The 22,342-nt window shown below is 41.7% G+C and overlaps 1 protein-coding gene across 1 annotated transcript in view; it reads right to left on the bottom strand.

Annotated features, from left to right (window-relative positions):
- Positions 1-660: 660 nt before the first annotated feature.
- Positions 661-22,342, bottom strand: part of LOC138643505 (zinc finger protein 850-like) — a 184,680-nt gene continuing 162,998 nt past the window's right edge. The window contains exons 22-28 of the mRNA XM_069732403.1: positions 21,925-22,107; positions 21,691-21,853; positions 19,278-19,375; positions 19,116-19,185; positions 18,044-18,141; positions 16,740-16,842; positions 661-3,463 (exon numbers count right to left, since the gene is read on the bottom strand). Of these exons, the coding sequence (XP_069588504.1) occupies positions 2,571-3,463; positions 16,740-16,842; positions 18,044-18,141; positions 19,116-19,185; positions 19,278-19,375; positions 21,691-21,853; positions 21,925-22,107 (1,608 nt within the window). The 3' untranslated portion in view covers positions 661-2,570. The remainder of the gene's footprint in view (positions 3,464-16,739; positions 16,843-18,043; positions 18,142-19,115; positions 19,186-19,277; positions 19,376-21,690; positions 21,854-21,924; positions 22,108-22,342) is intronic.

Genomic DNA, 22,342 nt, shown 5'->3' with positions numbered 1-22,342 from the left:
GATCATGGGGTGCATTAAAAGAGGTCTGGATACACATGATGAGAGCATTATACTGCCTCTGTACAAATCCCTAGTTAGACCGCACATGGAGTACTGTGTCCAGTTTTGGGCACCGGTGCTCAGGAAGGATATAATGGAACTAGAGAGAGTACAAAGGAGGGCAACAAAATTAATAAAGGGGATGGGAGAACTACAATACCCAGATAGATTAGCGAAATTAGGATTATTTAGTCTAGAAAAAAGACGACTGAGGGGCGATCTAATAACCATGTATAAGTATATAAGGGGACAATACAAATATCTCGCTGAGGATCTGTTTATACCAAGGAAGGTGACGGGCACAAGGGGGCATTCTTTGCGTCTGGAGGAGAGAAGGTTTTTCCACCAACATAGAAGAGGATTCTTTACTGTTAGGGCAGTGAGAATCTGGAATTGCTTGCCTGAGGAGGTGGTGATGGCGAACTCAGTCGAGGGGTTCAAGAGAGGCCTGGATGTCTTCCTGGAGCAGAACAATATTGTATCATACAATTATTAGGTTCTGTAGAAGGACGTAGATCTGGGGATTTATTATGATGGAATATAGGCTGAACTGGATGGACAAATGTCTTTTTTCGGCCTTACTAACTATGTTACTATGTTACTATGTATATATAAGGGGGTTGTGGGGGGGCTCATAAGATATACATAAGGGGCTGTACTCGGCTTTAAATATAGCGGGATGTCAGCATACATAATTTTGCTAAATATTAAGAGATAGAGTTAATAATATAATTATCAAGAATACAATAATAATTAATATATCAATTTTGTGTTGTTTTTTTTCTCTGTATTATTGCATTCTCTGCAAGCCGGGGTGTGGCCTCCCTGTTTCTGAGCTAGAGACTATATAAGGCTTCCCCAGTCTTGTGTTTCACCGGTTGGGCTCAGTCCTTTCGTCTGCCCTTATTCACACTGAGGTCAACATTGATACAATGTAAGGTTTTAATATTAGACAGTGTAGGACTTTCCCGATCAGAGTTACCGTGACGAGGTGGGATGGCTTTTGTGCTATTTTTTGATCAAAAAACAGTATTACTAAAAACTCTGCGTTATTTAAATGCACTTTTGCTTTTTTACTTAGTTACATCAGGGTTTTCGTTTACTTTTTTCTCTTGTAGGTTTTAATGTTTTGTGGCCAATATGAACATGCGTTTAACCTCTGCATGTGTACCAACTCAAGTTAAGCTCAATTTTGTGTTTTTTTTCTCTCAATAGTAATATTGAGTAGAATTAATTTCGGACTATTCATTCTGCCCTCCACAACAGTCACGGTCTCTCATGTGGCCCCTCGGGAAAATGAATTGCCCACCCCTGCTATCGAATATGAAGACAAGATTGTGTCTTTTCACAAATTTGTACTGGAAGCAAGAAAGAAAAATGGATTTGAAAGGACTCTGATTGGGAAGATGAAGTCCCATTGACCTTCGATGTTCAATCAAACCAAACTGTTGATATGAAAAGTTCCAAAACTATAGTTTGGCTATGTACCTGAGGAAGTGGACAGGACATACACTAAACGCATATTTTTATAGCCCTGAATAAAGTATGCAACTCTTCTGAACTTTGTGGTTCCCTTGCCCGCTTCTGGAGGAGCGCGGAAATGTTGGATCATTGCATCATTAATATCCCATTTAAAACTATAGGCGTGAAGACCTCAAGGCATGAGAAAACCCAAAACAGTTTGTTGTCCTGCTGTGCAGATGGCACAAAATTGCCACCACTGCTGATTTTCAAGAGAAAAACTATGCCAAAAGAGGCAGTCCCAAGAGTCTTCATATTCATGACAAGGGATGGAGGTAAATGGCATGGAGATATGGATAGAAAAAGTGTGGTCCAAACGTCCTTGGACTTCTGAAAAAAAAACTGCTCTATTAGTGCTGGACCAGTTAAGGGCACATATCACTGAAGCCACAAAAAGGAGATTTAAAGAACAGAAAACCCATTTTGCCATAATTCCTGGTGGGGCTTACCAGTCAGTTGCAACCTTTGGACGTTTCCATCAACAAGCCATTTAAAGTTTTTATGAGAGAAGAGTGGAATATATGGATGGCTGATGGAAATCATGACCTGACACCAACTGGACAAATAAAGAGGCCCACTATCACCTAAGTTTGTGAGTGGGTGAAAACCTCATGGCAGTTCGTTAAGGATGAAACCATTGTGAAGTTATTCAAAATGTGGCATCAGCAATGCCTTAGATGGCTCTGAAGATGACATCCTCTATGAACAGAGTGAAGCCAGTGATACTAGTGATTCTGAGGAACCGAGCTTCATAACTATGGACAGTAGAAACGAGGAGCTCTTGGGGTTCCCTGATGACTGAGGAGTTTTCGTACTTAAATCAGTAATGGTTGTTAATGATGCTGCTGAGTTCTGCTTACATTTGCATTGGTGAAATATTATGTTATTCATGTTATTAAATATTTTACCCCATTATTTGCTTCAAAACATTTTTTTTTCCTATTTTCAACCTCTAAATCCTAGGTGTGTCCTATGGTCCGGTGCATCTTATAGTCCGAAAAATACAGACATCAAAATGGCTTCTCCCGTATGTGACTCTTTTGATGTTTAATAACACTTGATTTATCTGTAAAGCACTTCCCACATTGTGGACATGAATACGGCTTCTCTCCTCTGTGAATTCTTTCATGAATAATAAGATTTGGTTTACCGGTAAAGCATTTCCCACATTCAGGACATGAATACGGCTTCTCTCCTGTGTGTGTTCTCTCATGTCGAACAAGATTTGATTTGTCTTTAAAACATTTGCCACATAGTGAACATGAATATGGCTTCTCTCCTGTGTGACTTCTCTCATGGTTAACAAGACTTGTTCTGTCTTTAAAGCACTTTCCACATTCTATACATGAATACGGTTTCTCTCCTGTGTGAATTCTCCCATGTGAAGCAAGATTTGCTTTTTCTGTAAAACATTTCCCACATTCTGAACACGTATATGGCTTCTCTCCTGTGTGTATTTTCTGATGAGTAACCAGATGCGATTTACTTACAAAACATTTCTTACACTCTGAACATGAATATGGCTTCTCTCCTGTGTGAATTCTCTGATGTGCGACAAGATTTGATTTTCTTGTAAAAAAATTCCCGCATTCAGAACATGAAAACGGCTTCTCTCCTGTGTGTGTTCTCGCATGTGTAACAAGATGCGATTTAACTATAAAGCATTTCCCACATTTTGAACAGGGGTACGGCCTATCCACTGTGTGAATCCTTCTAATCTGTGATTGATCAAGAGAAGGTTCTTCATGATGGGGGTTATACAATGGGTCAGTACTGTGAAGACCTGGATGTAGATTAGGGGTAATGAGGTTTCCTCCTGAGGAGCACTGCATGATATCTTGATCTTCTACTTTATAGTCGAGTGATAACATGATATTTTCATCATAGATCTTACTGGGATTATCTGTTAGGATTAAACATAGATTTTGTGATTTAGGTTTTAAGCTTCAAAGTAGACAAATATATAACATTCATATTATGCTGGAAAGACAACTGTGGTTTTTATGTATTTTTAGAGTCAAAGCCAAAAAATCTATCTGGCAGGAGAAGTAAAAACTAGAAATAAGTGAAAAAGTTCTCAGGACCGAGGTCCAGTGGCCACATCTTTATTCCGTGACTGCCAGATGAAACTCTGCGAATTGTCTTTTACCTGTCGGTATCATCCGCTTCTCTTCTGAGAAGTCAGATTCATGTGTGTCACACCACAATGAAAACATCACACCAGGCCAACTGGTCAAGTGAGGACCTGGGGGATGCCGACGGGTAGGAGCAGCAAAAGTGCATGCACACTAAAAGAAGCCACAGCCGGGCCAAAGGAAAGATGGCGCCAAGAGTCCTGAATGGAGCTTTCGTTCTGCTGCCTCCTCTTTTATAGGACGAGTGAGTTTTTGGTTCGTTGTCTTCATGGAGTGTTTAAAAGAAAACTAATACGTCATCTATATGAGACTTTCTGCTTCATGGGTGCTCAACACTGGATACTCCGGTATTGGCAATTATTTGTGATTGATCTCAAATTGAATATGGACTTAGAAGTGCCCCTGAGGAAGCTGGCGTTTTTACCAGCGAAACGTGAGGGATTTTTTCTCCCTGTGTCATCTCTAACTATTTACCTTTTCTATATTTTTAATTACATCATCAGCACCCTTATTGTTCCTTAACCCCTTTACCCCCAAGGGTGGTTTGCATGTTATGGACAGGGCCAATTTTTACAATTCTGACCACTGTCCCTTTATGAGGTTATAACTCTGGAACGCTTCAACGGATCCCGGTGATTCTGACATTGTTTTCTCGTGACATATTGTACTTCATGATAGTGGTAAAATTTCTTTGATATTACCTGCGTTTATTTGTGAAAAAAACGGAAATTTGGCGAAAATTTTGAAAATTTCGCAATTTTCCAACTTTGAATTTTTATGCAATTAAATCACAGAGATATGTCACACAAAATACTTAATAAGTGGGACAGAAGTAGCGGTCGATCAACTAACTGAAGATATTATACCCACAGATGGGCTGAAATAGTAGTAATTAAAAGGTTGTGCAAAATGTGCAAATACAAGAGGACCACTACTTAATACATGAATGGCAGACCATTCGGTGTAAGAGTGAAAAGAAGAACCTAAAGTATGGAAATCAAGATGATAAAACCTTACATGGGTGTATAAAGAATACCCAGGTAAAATAATAAAAAATATAAAAATATGAAGCCAAGGAAAGGTACAATGAACTAAAATGCCTTTATTACATAAATATATATATTATACAGGGCAACAATAGGCAACCACAAAAAGTGTGCCTGTAACTGGGCTATGTAAAAAAATTATATATATAAAAAAATGTATATGAATGAATGTGTAAATTAAGAACACATAACGTGTAAAGTGTCCACAATGGAAAAGAGGTGCAAATAAACGTGCAGTATAAAGCAAATCAGGCTAGAAGTACAAAAGGACAACTAAGTGATCAAACACCAGTAAACACACAACGTGTAGGAGTGGTGAAAAAATGAGCCCAAGATCACAGAAGCTGCTCAATGTAGAAATGACCATACGGCCACAAAAGATAATTACCTCTGCCAACTAAGTGTCCGGTCCTCCAGGTACAGCGCACCCCGACGCGCGTTTCGGACTGTGTCCTTCGTCAGGGGGTGGCGTACTGAAGGAACCGGAGGTCTATATATATGTGTGGGTGGGGGACATACCGCCGATGAGTGAGGCCGGCGCTGGAACGGTGCACGCAGCCCGCGTCACACGACCCGGCAGAGAAGCGTTGCCAAGGCAGCGAAGACGCAGGACGCGCAGCAAGCGGGACCCGAGCGGCGCATGCGCACGGCGGCGGCACCCACACCATCGGAGGGGAGAATATAACCTGCCGATGAGGGAACAGAAGCATAGCGACGCATGCGTCATCAGGAGGACCCAAAGATGTGTGAACCAAGGCCCGGAACCGGCAGCAAGGAGCCACCAAAGTACCAAGGACCCGGAACGCACAAACAAAGGGGCAGACAGCGCATTCGTACAGCAACAGCCCCCAATCATGGGCAGAAAAAAGTAATATTAGTAGTAAATGAAGGATGGTGCTACAGGGAAAATAATACGGGACGGGGGGAAAAAAGTGTGTGAGGGGAAATCAAAATGAAAAGAATATATATATAAGTGAAAAACAATATAAAAATATAAACGGAATATGCAGAAAGGAATATAATGCATATAGGGACTATCCATTTATGCCTGAAACGGGTATATAGTCCGCATACAGATGCACAGGAAAAATAAAGAATAAAAAATAATAAATAAATGAATGGGCATGGCATGAATACATATAAAAACATACACAAAAACCTGTAAAAATATATGATGGAAAAAAGAGCAATTACCATCAAAGCAGGTATCCATATATAGGTATACACGGACAAAAATAGGGGAGAAAAGGATAATGAATAATGATGCTAATGATAAACATATATATAAAAAAATATATATTATGTATGTTTACAAAAAGTCCAATAAAATAAGAAGGTTATGACATCCGGTAAATCCTGGAGAAGATGGAAATATGAGCCAGAAGTCTTCGGGTGGACAGATAGCCATAATGACGTGGATACTCAAGGAGGTCCAGGATGAACATCTTGGTGCCGGATGAAACACTAGTCAACAAATCACCATACGATAGACTAGATAGACAATATAAAAAAGAGAAAATTAGGAAGGGGTAAAAAAACGTAGCAACCAAAATATACCATATATCCGGGTGAATAGTTGTTATATACATGCAAGATCGAAAAAATATATATATTTTTCGATATATTTTTTCGATCTTACATGTATATAACAACTATTCACCCGGATATATGGTATATTTTGGTTGCTACGTTTTTTTACCCCTTCCTAATTTTCTCTTTTTTTATATTGTCTATCTAGTCTATCGTATGGTGATTTGTTGACTAGTGTTTCATCCGGCACCAAGATGTTCATCCTGGACCTTCTTGAGTATCCACGTCATTATGGCTATCTGTCCACCCGAAGACTTCTGGCTCATATTTCCATCTTCTCCAGGATTTACCGGATGTCATAACCTTCTTATTTTATTGGACTTTTTGTAAACATATATAATATATATTTTTTTATATATATGTTTATCATTAGCATCATTATTCATTATCCTTTTCTCCCCTATTTTTGTCCGTGTATACCTATATATGGATACCTGCTTTGATGGTAATTGCTCTTTTTTCCATCATATATTTTTACAGGTTTTTGTGTATGTTTTTATATGTATTCATGCCATGCCCATTCATTTATTTATTATTTTTTATTATTTTTTATTCTTTATTTTTCCTGTGCATCTGTATGCGGACTATATACCCGTTTCAGGCATAAATGGATAGTCCCTATATGCATTATATTCCTTTCTGCATATTCCGTTTATATTTTTATATTGTTTTTCACTTATATATATATTCTTTTCATTTTGATTTCCCCTCACACATTTTTTCCCCCCGTCCCGTATTATTTTCCCTGTAGCACCATCCTTCATTTACTACTAATATTACTTTTTTCTGCCCATGATTGGGGGCTGTTGCTGTACGCATGCGCTGTCTGTGCCCCTTTGTTTGTGCGTTCCGGGTCCTTGGTACTTTGGTGGCTCCTTGCTGCCGGTTCCGGGCCTTGGTTCACACATCTTTGGGTCCTCCTGATGACGCATGCGTCGCTATGCTTCTGTTCCCTCATCGGCAGGTTATATTCTCCCCTCCGATGGTGTGGGTGCCGCCGCCGTGCGCATGCGCCGCTCGGGTCCCGCTTGCTGCGCGTCCTGCGTCTTCGCTGCCTTGGCAACGCTTCTCTGCCGGGTCGTGTGACGCGGGCTCCGTGCACTTCCGGGTCTTTCGGGTGACGCATGCGCCGTTCCAGCGCCGGCCTCACTCATCGGCGGTATGTCCCCCACCCACACATATATATAGACCTCCGGTTCCTCCAGTACGCCACCCCCTGACGAAGGACACAGTCCGAAACGCGCGTCGGGGTGCGCTGTACCTGGAGGACCGGACACTTAGTTGGCAGAGGTAATTATCTTTTGTGGCCGTATGGTCATTTCTACATTGAGCAGCTTCTGTGATCTTGGGCTCATTTTTTCACCACTCCTACACGTTGTGTGTTTACTGGTGTTTGATCACTTAGTTGTCCTTTTGTACTTCTAGCCTGATTTGCTTTATACTGCACGTTTATTTGCACCTCTTTTCCATTGTGGACACTTTACACGTTATGTGTTCTTAATTTACACATTCATATACATTTTTTTATATATATAATTTATTTACATAGCCCTCATTTAGCCTGCTCAGTGCCCATCCCTCTATTATACGGCCATTTTTCCACATACGGATATTATATTAATATTGCCATCTATATACTTAGTATACATATATATATTGCTCTTTATTTCAATTTTTTTGTATATTTTTGTTTTCTCTTTTTTATATACACCTAGCCCTCTCTGTGTCCGTTACTATATTGCTGCTATTTTTTGCTGCTATTTTTATTATTCTGTCCTCCAGTTACAGGCACACTTTTTGTGGTTGCCTATTGTTGCCCTGTATAATATATATATTTATGTAATAAAGGCATTTTAGTTCATTGTACCTTTCCTTGGCTTCATATTTTTATATTTTTTATTATTTTACCTGGGTATTCTTTATACACCCATGTAAGGTTTTATCATCTTGATTTTCATACTTTAGGTTCTTCTTTTCAAAATACTTAATAAGTAACATTTCCCACATGTCTACTTTACATCAGCACAATTTTGGAACCAAAATTTTTTTTTGTTAGGGAGTTATAAGGGTTAAAAGTTGACCAGCAATTTCTCATTTTTACAACACCATTTTATTTTACGGACCACATCTCATTTGAAGTCATTTTGAGGGGTCTATATGATAGAAAATACCCAAGTGTGACACCATTCTAAAAACTGCACCCCTCAAGGTTCTCAAAACCACATTCAAGAAGTTTATTAACCCTTCAGGTGCTTCACAGGAATTTTTGGAATGTTTAAATAAAAATTAACATTTAACTTTTTTTCACAAAAAATTTACTTCAGCTCCAATTTGTTTTATTTTACTGAGGTTTACAGGAGAAAATGGACCCCAAACGTTGTTGTACAATTTGTCCTGAGTACGCTGATACCCCATATGTGGGGGTTAACCACAGTTTGGGCGCATGGCAGAGCTCGGAAGGGAAGGCGCGCCGTTTGACTTTTCAATGCAAAATTGACTGGAATTGAGATGGGACGCCATGTTGCGTTTGGAGAGCCACTGATGTGCCTCAACATTGAAACCCCCCACACCATGACACCATTTTGGAAAGTAGACCCCCTAAGGAACTTATCTAGAGGTGTGGTGAGCACTTTGACCCACCAAGTGCTTCACAGAAGTTTATAATGCAGAACCGTAAAAATAAAAAATCATTTTTTTTTTCACAAAAATTATCTTTTCGCCCCCAATTTTTTATTTTCCCAATGGTAAGAGAAGAAATTGGACCACAAAAGTTGTGGCACAATTTGTCCTGAGTACTTTGATACCCCATATGTGGGGGTAAACCATTGTTTGGGCGCATGGGAGAGCTCGGAAGGGAAGGAGCGCCGTTTGACCTTTCAATGCAAAATTGACAGGAATTGAGATGGGACGCCATGTTGCGTTTGGAGAGCCACTGATGTACCTAAACATTGAAACCCCCCACAAGTGACACCATTTTGAAAAGTAGACCCCCTAAGGAACTTATCTAGATGTGTGGTGAGCACTTTGACCCAATAAGAGCTTCACAGAAGTTTATAATGCAGAGCCGTAAAAATAAAACAAAAATTTTTTCCCACAAAAATAATTTTTTAGCCCCCAGTTTTGTATTTTCCTGAGGGTAACAGGAGAAATTGGACCCCAAAAGTTGTTGTGCAATTTGTCCTGAGTGCGCTGATACCCTATATGTGGGGGAGAACCAGCGTTTGGGCGCATGGGAGGGCTCGGAAGGGAAGGAGCGCCATTTGGAATACAGACTTAGATGGAATGGTCTGCAGGCGTCACATTGTGTTTGCAGAGCCCCTAATGTACCTAAACAGTAGAAACCCCCCACAAGTGACCCCATATTGGAAACTAGACCCCCCACGAACTTATCTAGATGTGTTGTGAGAACTCTGAGCCCCCAAGTGTTTCACTACAGTTTATAACGCAGAGCCGTGAAAATAAAAAATCTTTTTGTTTTCCCACAAAAATTATTTTTTAGCCCCCAGTTTTGTATTTTCCCAAGGGTAACAGGAGAAATTGGACCCCAAAAGTTGTTGCCCAATTTGTCCTGAGTACGCTGATACCCCATATGTTGGGGTAAACTCCTGTTTGGGCACACGGGAGAGCTCGGAAGGGAAGAAGCACTGTTTTACTTTTTCAATGCAGAATTGGATGGAATTGAGATCGGTCGCCATGTCGCGTTTGGAGATCCCCCTGATGTGCCTAAACAGTGGAAACCCCCCAATTATAACTGAAACCCTAATCCAAACACACCCCTAACCCTAATCCCAACGGTAACCCTAACCACACCTCTAACCCAGACACACCCCTAACCCTAATCCCAACCCTATTCCCAACCGTAAATGTAATCCAAACCCTAACCCTAACTTTAGCCCCAACCCTAACTGTAGCCTTAACCCTAACCCTAGCCCTAATCCTAGCCCTAACCCTAGTCCCAACCCTAGCCCTAACCCCAACCCTAGCCCTAGCCCTAACCCTAGCCCCAACCCTAAACCTAGCCCTAACCCTAGTCCCAACCCTAGCCCTAGCACTAACCCTAGCCCTAGCCCTAACCCTAATGGGAAAATGGAAATAAATACATTTTTTTCATTTACTTTTATAGCGGGTTTTTTAGCGGATTTTTATGATTGGCAGCCGTCACACACTGAAAGACGCTTTTTATTGCAAAAAATATTTTTTGCGTTACCACATTTTGAGAGCTATAATTTTTCCATATTTGAGTCCACAGAGTCATGTGAGGTCTTGTTTTTTGCGGGACGAGTTGACGTTTTTATTGGTAATATATTCGGGCACGTGACATTTTTTGATCGCTTTTTATTCCGATTTTTGTGAGGCAGAATGACCAAAAACCAGCTATTCATGAATTTCTTTTGGGGGAGGCGTTTATACCGTTCCGCATTTGGTAAAATTGATAAAGCAGTTTTATTCTTCGGTTCAGTACGATTACAGCGATACCTCATTTATATCATTTTTTTATGTTTTGGCGCTTTTATACGATAAAAACTATTTTATAGAAAAAAAATAATTATTTTTGCATCGCTTTATTCTGAGGACTATAACTTTTTTATTTTTTTGCTGATGTTGCTGTATGGTGGCTCATTTTTTGCGGGACAAGATGACGCTTTCAGCGGTACCATGGTTATTTATATCCGTCTTTTTGATCGCGTGTTATTCCACTTTTTGTTTGGCGGTATGATAATAAAGCGTTGTTTTTTGCCTCGTTTTTTTTTTCTTCTTTTTTCGGTGTTTACTGAAGGGGTTAACTAGTGGGCCAGTTTTATAGGTCGGGTCGTTACGGACGCGGCGATACTAAATATGTGTACTTTTATTGTTTTGTTTTTTTATTTAGATAAAGAAATGTATTTATGGGAATAATATTTATTTATTTTTTTTCATTATTTAGGATTTTTTTTTTTTTTTACACACTTGGAAAAATTTTTTTTTACTTTTTTACTTTGTCCCAGGGGGGGACAATACAGATCGGTGATCTGACAGTGTGCACAGTACTCTGAAAGATCACCGATCTGTCTGAGAGCAGTGCAGCGTTACCAAGTGCCTGCTCTGAGCAGGCACTTGGTAAGCCACCTCCCTCCCTGCAGGACCCGGATCCGCGGCCATCTTGGATCCGGGACTTACTGCAGGGAGGGAGGTAGGAGACCCCCGGAGCAACGCGATCACATCGCGTTGCTGCGGGGGTCTCAGGGAAGCACGCAGGGAGCCCCCTCCCTGCGCGATGCTTCCCTGCACCGCCGGCACATCGCGATCATCTTTGATCGCGGTGTGCCGGGGGTTAATGTGCCGGGGGCGGTCCGTGACCGCTTCTGGCACATAGTGCCGGATGTCAGCTGCGATAAGCAGCTGACACCCGGCCGCGATCGGCGGCGCTCCCCCCCGTGAGCGCGGCCGATCGCGCTGCACGTAATATTCCGTCCTTGGGAATTAAGGCCCACCCCACATGGACGGAATATTACGTCCAATGGCAGAAAGGGGTTAATAGAGATGGGTGAACCCGAACAGTAAAGTTTGGAGTCCGTACCGAACACCTACTGTTCGGGCACGGACACCGAACACGGACTTCACCAGGAAGTCCATGTTATTGTTTGGGTTTGGCTGCCCGAACACCAAGTGTTTGACACGCTGTCATGTGCAGGGCAGCGCTTAAAACATCCCCACAGGTCAGAGAGCCGCCGTTCCCACGTTGTCAAAAGAGAGCGTGAGCGCTCAGCTGTGATCGGAGGTATAAAGTTTACCTCCCGTCACTGGCGTCAGCTGATGGGACTACAGCTCCCATCATCCAACGCCTGCTGACGCTAATAACAGCGAAAGCAGGAGCAGCTGATGGGAGTATTCATTAGCCTGCTCCTGCGCTGTAAATAAATAAAAACAAAAACAAAAAAAAAACGCGTAGGTTCCCCTGTATTTTTGATAACCAGCCAGGCAAAACTCACAGCTGGGGACTGCAATCCTCAGCTGTCAGCTTCAGCAAGGCTGGCTATCAAGAATAGAGGGGTCCCCAAGAAATATTTTTTAATTCTTTAAATAAATAATAATAAAAAAAAAAGATGTTGGATCCCCCATTTTTGACAACCAGCCTTGCTAAAGCCGATAGCTGGGGGCTGGTATTCTCAGGCTGGTAAGGGGCCATGGATATTTCCCCCCCAGCCTAAAAATAGCAGCCCGCACCCACCTTGAAAGGCACATCTATTCGATGCGCCAATCCTGGCGCTTTGCCCGACTCTTCCCACTTGCCCTGTGGCTGTGGCAATTGGGGTTCATATTTGTGGGGTTGATGTCACCTTTGTATTGTCCGGTGACATCAAGCCCACGGCTTAGTAATGGAGAGGCGTCTATAAGACACCTCTCCATTACCAATCCTATAGTTACATGGTAAATTAAGACACAGACAGAATAAAGTCCTTTATTAGAAATAAAGGCACATTTTTCCTTTTTTTTTTACTTAAAAATGACAAACAGTATATATATATATATATATATATATATATATATATATATATATATATATATATATTTTTTTTTTTTTTTTTTTTTTTTTATAAAATAAAAAAAAAAAACAACAATATCCCTCACCTGTCATTCTGTCCCACGTCATAATCCATGTCTGGGGGATGAACAGTTTTCAACCTGGACTGTGCCAAGAAACGACCGTCCAGGCTGAGAAAAACTGGTGAATGAGCTGCTGCCAGCACAGCCTCAGTGACCGGTGATGGCATCATCGAGGTTACCTCCGGTCACTGAGGCTCCGTTCCCGGCCGGCTGAACTGCGGTGAGATCCCCACAAACAGCCTCTCAGTTTTCACAGCGCAGGAGCGGCTGATGAATACTCCCATCCGCCGCTTCTGCTCTCACTGTTATTAGCGGCAGCACGTGTCGGATGATGGGAGCCGTAGTCCCATCCGCTGACACCAGTGACTGGAGGTAAACTTTATACCTCCGATCACAGCTGAGCACTCACGCTGTCTTTTGATAGCGTGGGAACCGTGGCTCTCTGACCAGCGGAGATGATTTCACCGTCGATCAGTAGTGTTTGCTGCGCTGTCATGCATAAACACTGGATGTTCTGGCCCCCCATTCAAGTGAATGGGGTCCGGGTACCAAAACATTTCGTAACTGTTCTGCCGATCCCGAACATCCAGGTGTCCACTCATCTCTATTCTTTATTTATTGGTCAAACTTTACATTCTTCTATTTATTTAGAATCACACTATGTGATTTCATTCTTTGTGTCTTTCTTGGTGACTTACTGTGGGTTTTCTATATCCCTTCACCTCCCATTGCATCCTTAAGTATTTACCTTTTTTTCTACTTTTCTATTGTCTTCAGCAATATTATTTATTGTGCAAGGCTATGCTCTTATTGTTCATTGTTCTAATGATCATATTTCAGATTGCTCTACTTGTTTAGGGCAGTGTTGGGGAATCACCAGCCCGCAACATTGTTTTCTTTCACCTCTGAGCATATTCCCAAGAACGTCCGTGCTCGTGAACACTGTGGCACGTGGAATAAAGGATTACGTCCTGCGTACCTTATAGTCCCACAGACAACAACAGTAGCGGAAGCCCATGCTCATCTTGTAATGTACATAGGCCCCCTGCCCTTCCTGTGATGTACATGTGCCCCCTGCACCTCCTGTGAAGTACATGCGCCTCTGACGTCTCCTGAGAAGTAGATGTGCCCCTGGCGTCCACTGTGATATACATGTGCCCCTAGCATCTCATGTATGTGCCCTGGTGTCTTCTGTGATGTATATGTACCTCTGACGTCTCCTGTGAAGTACGTGGCCCCAGCCTCTCCTGTGATGTACATGTGCCCCGAGCGTATGTGCCGCCGGCGCTTCGTATGATATATGTGCCCCCATCATCTCCTGTGAAGTATATGCACCATCATCTCATGTATTACCACAATCGTCTCCTGTGACATCTGTGAGCCCGGTGTCTCCTATGTCCTGAATGTGCTTTAGCTCCAGTGTGTCCTATGCGATGTGTATACTGCAGTCTCAGTGTATCCTATGTTCTGTATACAGCAGACCTCCCATTTCTTGAGTTCTACAAATGTAATGTGAGCAGTGATGGATTTCTACTTGTGAGGAGACCTGCCGTGTAATATATAGTCAAGGCTGAAAGTGTTGGCACCCTTGAAATTGTTCCAGAAAATGAAGTATTTCTCCCAGAAATGTATTGCAATTACACATACACAGGTTATTTATTTGTATGTACTGGAACAACACCTGAAAAAACCTGAGAAAAAAGGGCAACTTAAACATCATTTCACACAAAAGCCAAAAAAAGGGCTGGACTAAACTGATTGCACCCTCAGCTTAATATTTGGTTGCACACCCATTGGAGTAAATAACTTCAATAAATCGCTTCCCATAACCTTCAACCTTACAACTTTCAAAGGGAATTTTGGACGACTCTTCGTTTGCAAACTGCTCCCGGTCTCATATGTGAAGGTGCCTTCTCCCAACAGCAAATTTTAAGATTTCTCCACAGGTGATCAATGGGATATAAATCCGGTCTCATTGCTGCCACTTAAGAACTCTCCAGCACTTTATTTCCATCCATTTCTGAGGGCTCCTTGAAGTATGTTTGGAGTTATTGTCTTGCTGGAAGACCCATGACCTAGGAAGACAACCAAGCTTTCTGACATTGGACACTACATTGCCAACTGAAATCCTTTGGTAATCTTCAGATTTCATGAAGCCTTGCACACAGTCAAGGAACCCAGAGCCAGAGGCAGAAAACAACCCCAAAACATTTTTGACCCTCCACCATATTTGACTGTAGGTACTGTAATCTTTTCTTTGTAGGCCTCATTCTGTTATCGGAAAAAAATGAATAATGTGCTTTACCAAAAAACTCAATCTTGGTCTCATCTGTCCACAAGATGTTTTTTCCAGAAGGATTTTGGTTTACTCATGTATATTGTGGCAAACTGCAGTCTAGCTTTTTATGTCTCTGTGTCTGTGTCAGCAGTGAGGTCCTCCTGGGTCTCCTGCCATAGCATTTCATTTACATGTGGACGGATAGTTTGCCCTGACACTGATGCACCCTGATCCTGCAGGAAAGCTTGAATTTTTTTGAAACTTTATTGGGGATGCTTATCCACCGTCCGGACTATCCTGCATTACAACCTGTCATCAATTTATCTCTGTCGTCCACATACAGGGAGATTTGCTACAGTGGCATGGGTTGTAAACTTCTTGATTATGTTGCGCACTGTGGACAAAAGGAACATCCAAATCTCTGGAGATGGACTTGTAACCTTGAGATTGTTGATATTGTTCAACAATTTTGGTTCTCAAGTCCTCAGACAGTTCTCTTCTCCTATTTGTGTTCTCCATGCTTAGTGCGACACACAGACACACAATGCAAAGATTCACTCAACGTCTCCCCTTTTTATCTGGTCTCAGGTGTGATTTTCACATTGCCCACACCTGTTACTTGCCACAAGTGAGTGTGAACGAGCATCACATGCTGGAAACAAAGATGTTTACTTACAATTATGCAAGAGTTCCAACAACTTTGTCAGGCCCATTTTTGAAGCATTGTGTGAAATTATGTCCAGTATGCCTTTTTTCTCTGTTTTTTTTGTGTTGTTCCAATATTCACAAAGGAAATAAGCCTGTGTATAACAAAACATGGGAAACTGTAATAATTGTCTGGGAGAAATACGTAATTTTCTGGAACAATGTCAAGGGGGCCAACACTTTTGGCCATGATCGTATTACAATGTTACTGATGATCTTGGTTTATATTTGGAATTGTTTTGTTTTTTATTAGGCTGTATTATGACCCTTACTGTACTTTCTTTACCCCTCTGATAGGGCCTTATAATACGGTATCTGTATTATTATTAATGTATCTTTTTGGAATAACGATGTGACAATATTTTCTCCAGATATTAATATTTCAGGGTGAACTCTGTTTTAGACACACTGTCCTTTGTTGATTTGTGCTGTTATATATACAGTAAATCTCCCCTATGATTATATGGGTTGTGCTCTCACTTTCCTTTTGGTTGCAGACACCAAATTTATTTGATGTAAATCGAGTCTCCCGGCCCGATTCGAGCAATTATTCGCAAATAGAATTTGGGGTGATTTGTTCAATTCGACTCATTGCAGCTACAGTATATAAATGAAAATCATTTGTGTAGGAAGAGCCTTTTAATAGCCTTTTTTGTGAACATTTTGGGTTGGCGGAGTATGGGAATGTTTTTGTCGTATGGTTTCTAATAGGGTTAATTCTTTGTTATTGTAGTTTACACTATAAACTTCTCTTATGGCCCAAAAACGAAACGTAAGAACATATGAATTGTTCAGGCCGCTGGCAGGACCCGGTCACGTCCGACATTCACTGTTACATACCCGGAGAAACATCGACTGGATTTTCCTCTTCCACGTTTCTCGCTCGCGGTGCGTCGCCCGACATCTTTTCTTCTTCTGCTTTAACAATCGTCAGATCTTCACCCTGACAGATGGAAAAACCTCACTGTTCAACAGAAGAGTAACAATAGCGATCTGCGAATGAACGGAATCAAGAAAAAAAAACTGCGCGGTGAAGACGACAGAACGGGTCCTTTATAGAGGAGCTGCCACCAGGTCAAAAGTGGTCCCTTAATGTTTTTATGTCCTCCCACTGCTTCGCTGAGTATTCTGCTTTATTCGGCCTTTATATTTATACTGATTTTTATGGTCTTTAACATGGGGGAGTATCACAGGACAATTATGTAAAAAAAGCAACAAAATTGTGTGTATTTTGTGCTGCGTTATTTCCTGCCAACACTTCTGTATTCGTGGCAGGAAAGTCTGCAGCAGATACTTAACGTCTGCACATACTCCAACAAACACTGGACATTTTTGCTTTGGACAGGATTCAATAGTGGATCAAACAGACGACGTCCGTTTACCCAAACAACGCAAACATTTCTTTTTACTGCGGCCATAGAACTCTTATGAAAGGTTGCCCTATTTTCATGGTGCCATGGTATAAACGCGCATAATCGCAGGTGAAGCGGGAGGTCAGGTGTTTGATTTCTGAGCCCCTGCTCTAATGGAGAGGATTAACCAGAACTTTTTAGCAATTCCAGACATTGGTCTTCCTTAGATTCAGCGTTCACCTTGTTTCCTTTCACATCACAAAGAGCCAACTGCAACCAATAAAGGGACGGGATTCTCGATGAGCTACAGCACCACTAAAAATGGCCTCGGGGGTCTGTCTTGTATGGATGTCTATCAGGCCCCTAAAAGTCTTATTATGATAACCTGTGGTCTGCTCTACAAACACGAGACAAGAGGTAAAGATGGGACTTGGATAACACAGACTTGGATCACCGCCTGGGGACCAAATCCAACATTTAAAATTATGGACCTCTTCTTCTTTCCACTTCAAAGAGAAGAGACGCGACAGCTCTTTTTATAACATTTCCTTGGCTTTTGTTGCCCATTTTGTCTCTTTCTATAAACTCTCCATCTTTTATATCAAAGCTTAAAAGGTTTTATACGGTTTGTTCTCGTCTGCTCTAAAGAAGCCAAAGCCTTTCTACAGTGTTACAACCAGTTGACTGTAGGGAACCACCCAAAAGCTCTTACATCTGTGACTACAGGACCTTAATGGCCCACACAACCCTGTAGAGACTTTGTATGTGGCTTCATGCTTCAGCTTCATCTACCTGATGACTCTCCAGGACGTTGTGATTTTCTTCTGCACATTGCTGGTAATATGGAAGATTGAGACATCTGTCTGCTGGATTTCTTTCGATGAGTCCATCTGCGGGAAACACACATGTAAGCGGCTGGAAGGTCACCTAGGTGCCTTCTGAATAATGGAGGTTTATATGCTTTGCACTTTCTGCCTAACGGAGGAAAATTGCTTTCTATATATCCCCTCTGATGGGCAGAAGATTTGGGCTCTATCTACTATCATATGAATTAGTAACACTGTATTGGGATAGGTCCAAGAAGCCACCAAGCGAAACGCGCGTCGGGGCTGTGGCAAACACGCTCATCATCCCACATGGGTAAGCACTTTGTAATAGCACTGTCAATGGCAATTTATGCATTTACTATTTTTTGGTTAAACATTCCATATGAGGTTATGTGGGAGAATTCTGGTTGGATGGTCCTTTCTTTTTAATGTAACGTGGGACACCACAATCTGACCTATCCCAATATAGTGTTATTAACTTATACACAAAGGACCATCCTACAACCTCTGTTATTATGAGTACTAGGCCTGTCAGGTTGTTTTGTAATCCCACATTCTCCCTGTCAGATCTTCAGGAAATATGTGCATTTTTTTCACCCTTGTACTTTCCCTTTATAATGTCATGAGCTATCTTTGATTGGGCGTTTTGCCTGGTCTTCACCATTTGACCCCATCTTTTTACCATGATTGTACTTGTTGCATTTCCTGTGAGTGAGAAAATTAATAAACTTTCTATATTGATGTTTACACATTGTGTTTCTCATCTCATTGGGTATTTTAGGGGCACAGTGCTCCAATTCTACGTAGGATTCTCGGAATGGTCAGTGGTAGATCGATAGAGGGGAGACCAAAGGCTGGATGCCATCAAGAATGACACTGGAAGCAACTGAAAGAAGCTTGGCAAGACGTTGCCTACAGAGAATCCAAGGTAGACATGACTGCACGGATAGAATCAGATCAGAATCAGCTTACGCACAGTGAGGACATGAGATGGAGTTGTATCTAGTTCACAATCAGTGATATTCTCCTCGTCTTACACTGTAAATCGTCCTCAATCTCCTCTTCTTCATCTATAACCACAACCTTAATATCAATCAAATTTTCACACTAAAGAAAGAAGAGAAAAAAAGAAAAGTTAAAATAAACTTTTGTTCCATGTCTTTATCGTCATATTTCGGTGAGGGATCAGCACCATCTACCTGAAGATTATCGGGGACGTGGTGATTTTCCTCTGGACGGTCCTGGGAATACAGAGGACGGGGACATCTCTCTGGTGGGTTCCTCCTCCTGGATCCATCTGTAGGAGACAGAAACACTCAGTGACGGAATCCATGACCGGCTGGAGATCTGTCTGTATACCATACATTTCTCTCATCGCCTTCAGGTTTATCAGGGTCTCCATAACAAATGTTGTGTCTCTAAACCCCCCCCAACATCAGTACCCCGGCCTCGATCGGCTGTCTCATACAGAGATTCCGCTTTCACTCCTTCTGCAGACGTACATGCAGGTAGATGGGTTGGCTGGTTGTAGAAAATACATTTTTTTTTTAATTTATACTAAACAAGATGACGAGGCTAAAAAATTTTAAAAAAAGAGGCTAAAAGATCAAACTCTCCAATTTCTGATTACTGATGGAAATTTTGGCAGCTCTTCTGGCCATTCGAAAATTTTTGTTTTGTTTTCCCCTTCTCACATCCCTAGTTAGAATGTTATATTGTTATGTGATCTTTGTATATAAGGATTTTTACTAAGCACCGTTTGCTATACACAAATGTAGGCGTTTGTGTATTATTGCATATTACTATGGGTTACTGCCAAAAAGAAATCCATTGCACCTGTTTTGTGTCATTTACTGATCACCATAAATAAAAGTCCGACTGTAATTTACGAGTTAGTATTACAGAAATAAGTTAGTTATTAGTTAGTGATGTTGTCACGATGTGCCGGTCTGAAGTAAGGGGGAGGGGAGTGCCGCTGTCCCTGGAGCTGGGGCCCTCACTACTCCCATCCTAGGGGTACTCTTGAAGATAGAGAGGCCTGGGTCTCCAACCTTACTATGGTCCTGAATACACACTGAACTAATCATCCCCCCCGGGAGGTATGGGATGGAACAGAAATGGGTAGCACAAACCAGAAAGGCAGAGGAAACAGACTGCGATGAAAAGAAACTGCAATCCTACAAAATCGATCAGAAAACAAGGGAATAATAGGAGATACCAACCAAAATGGGAGATAAGGAAATACACACGCTACAAAAACCATGCAGAAAACTCATAGAGAAAACACCAACTAACTGTCACAAATAAGGACTACTCCTTCACCCCCTAACTGGGTAGTTGTAAGCAGTCACCAGCAGGGAACAGAGACAGCAGTGGGGCTTGACTAGAAGCCCCTCGCAAAGTGAGGAGATGGGCCAGATAGGAAATGGAAAACACCTGCTGTAAGAAAGGAGTGGACGAAAGGCAAAGGGAAATCAGCACCCAGACAGCGACCGGATGCTCAGGGGGCCAGTAGATAGATACGCCGACAGAAAACCTCATGACTGCCGCATCGAGTCCTGAGGCATGACAGATTATTTAAAAAGCGCGTTATTAAAATACGATTTGTGTCATAATAGAAAAATCTCCATCTTCTTTTCAGTTTTTCATTTTTCACATATAAAGCACTGAGACGCATCAGTTTATATTCTATGTATAGAGATAGATCTGTTCATGTAAAGGAGAATACTAGTGAGGTTTTTAGGCAGAGAAAATCCTCTCATCCCCAGCAGTGCAGCCTGTGGCTCACTGTTAGTGTTTCTGCCTTCCATACTACAATTCCTTGGCTTGAGGATAGGTTGAGCATTATATAGTGATTCAAGATGAGAAGGTCTCCTAGGATTATATCCAGCATCTTTCTTTAACGCAGACAGCATTACTGATTTCAAAGTGACCTTAACATACATGTCTCGGGCTAAACAGACGATAACTAGCGGTAACTAACAGACTCTTTGTAACTCTACAATGTTGGACCTCAAATTAAAAAAAAAAAAAAAAAAAAAAAAAAAAAAAAGATTCCATGAACTATAATTTTTGGAGCAGATGCCTGCTGTGCCGGAGCTTATGCCTATGTATTCTATACTACAGGAGCCATAGCGTGTAAGAAATACCATGACATTTGGAGCTTTAATCTAAGGAATCAGCGGCTTAGCTTCTTCTAGCAATGAAACAATTATCCCTATTTGTGGAATATGAACAGGTTTATTGTTTGTTTGTAAAGTGAAGCAGCAATGGGAAGCACCAGTCCTATGAACCACCAACCTGCCGACATCTTTTCCGGTTAGTAGGTCCGGCTCAGTGTTATGTGTGCGTCACCTCGCAATCATGATCAGGAATATATAGTATCGGATTGTGACACGATGCATTGACTCCATGTATAATGTATCTGTGGATATCCCTCATGAGAACCCACCATGGATGGAGACGTTGCATAATAATCTCCGTTATCCCGTCTTGCACAGATTTAGGCATGGGCCACTGAACGTCTGGTGAGATGTTTCTGTGATGTGGATTTTGTTTTACAGATTTTTAATCCCAGCATATAATGTGCACAGTCCATGAAGACCAACTTACCTGGTCTCAAAGGCTTTTCACCGTGTTTATGTCTCCTCTCAGCTGATGTGCGGGGCTGGTCGTCCTCCATCATGAGGTCATCATACAGATCCTTGTGTCCTTCTAAATACTCCCACTCCTCCATGGAGAAATAGACGGTGACGTCCTGACACCTTACAGGAACCTGACAGACAATGGTACCGTCATTACGCAGAATCCTCCAGTGCCGGTCCAGTATAATGTCCCAGCAGTCACCTCTCCGGTCAGCAGCTCAATGATCTTATTGGTGAGTTCTAGGATCTTCTTCTTGCTCCTCACACGTATCGGGAAGTGTGGGTGAGGATCTGTGATGGTGCTCCACCTCCTGTCCCGTCCTCCTGACTCATGGCTGCCGGGAGTCACACAGTCACTTGTCGTCTTCTTCACTATTGTGTAGTCCTGTGTATGGAGAGACGCTGATAAATATCATTATCTGCACTATATAATATCACATGAAACTTCTAGAGGATTATATTCTTCGTCCTTTCACCCAAATTCCCCTCATTAATTGTCAACCTAGGTCTGGAGATTTCTCCACTCTCCTTACTGGCATCGTGAAATGATCCGGACCCTCCTACAGACCAATCTCGTTAGTCATATTTCCCCCCAATCATCTGATCTTCATTGGGTAAAA

The sequence above is a fragment of the Ranitomeya imitator genome, chromosome 6 (assembly GCF_032444005.1).
Source record: "Ranitomeya imitator isolate aRanImi1 chromosome 6, aRanImi1.pri, whole genome shotgun sequence".
Classification (NCBI taxonomy): domain Eukaryota; kingdom Metazoa; phylum Chordata; class Amphibia; order Anura; family Dendrobatidae; genus Ranitomeya; species Ranitomeya imitator.
This window is presented reverse-complemented; position numbering and strand designations above follow the sequence as displayed.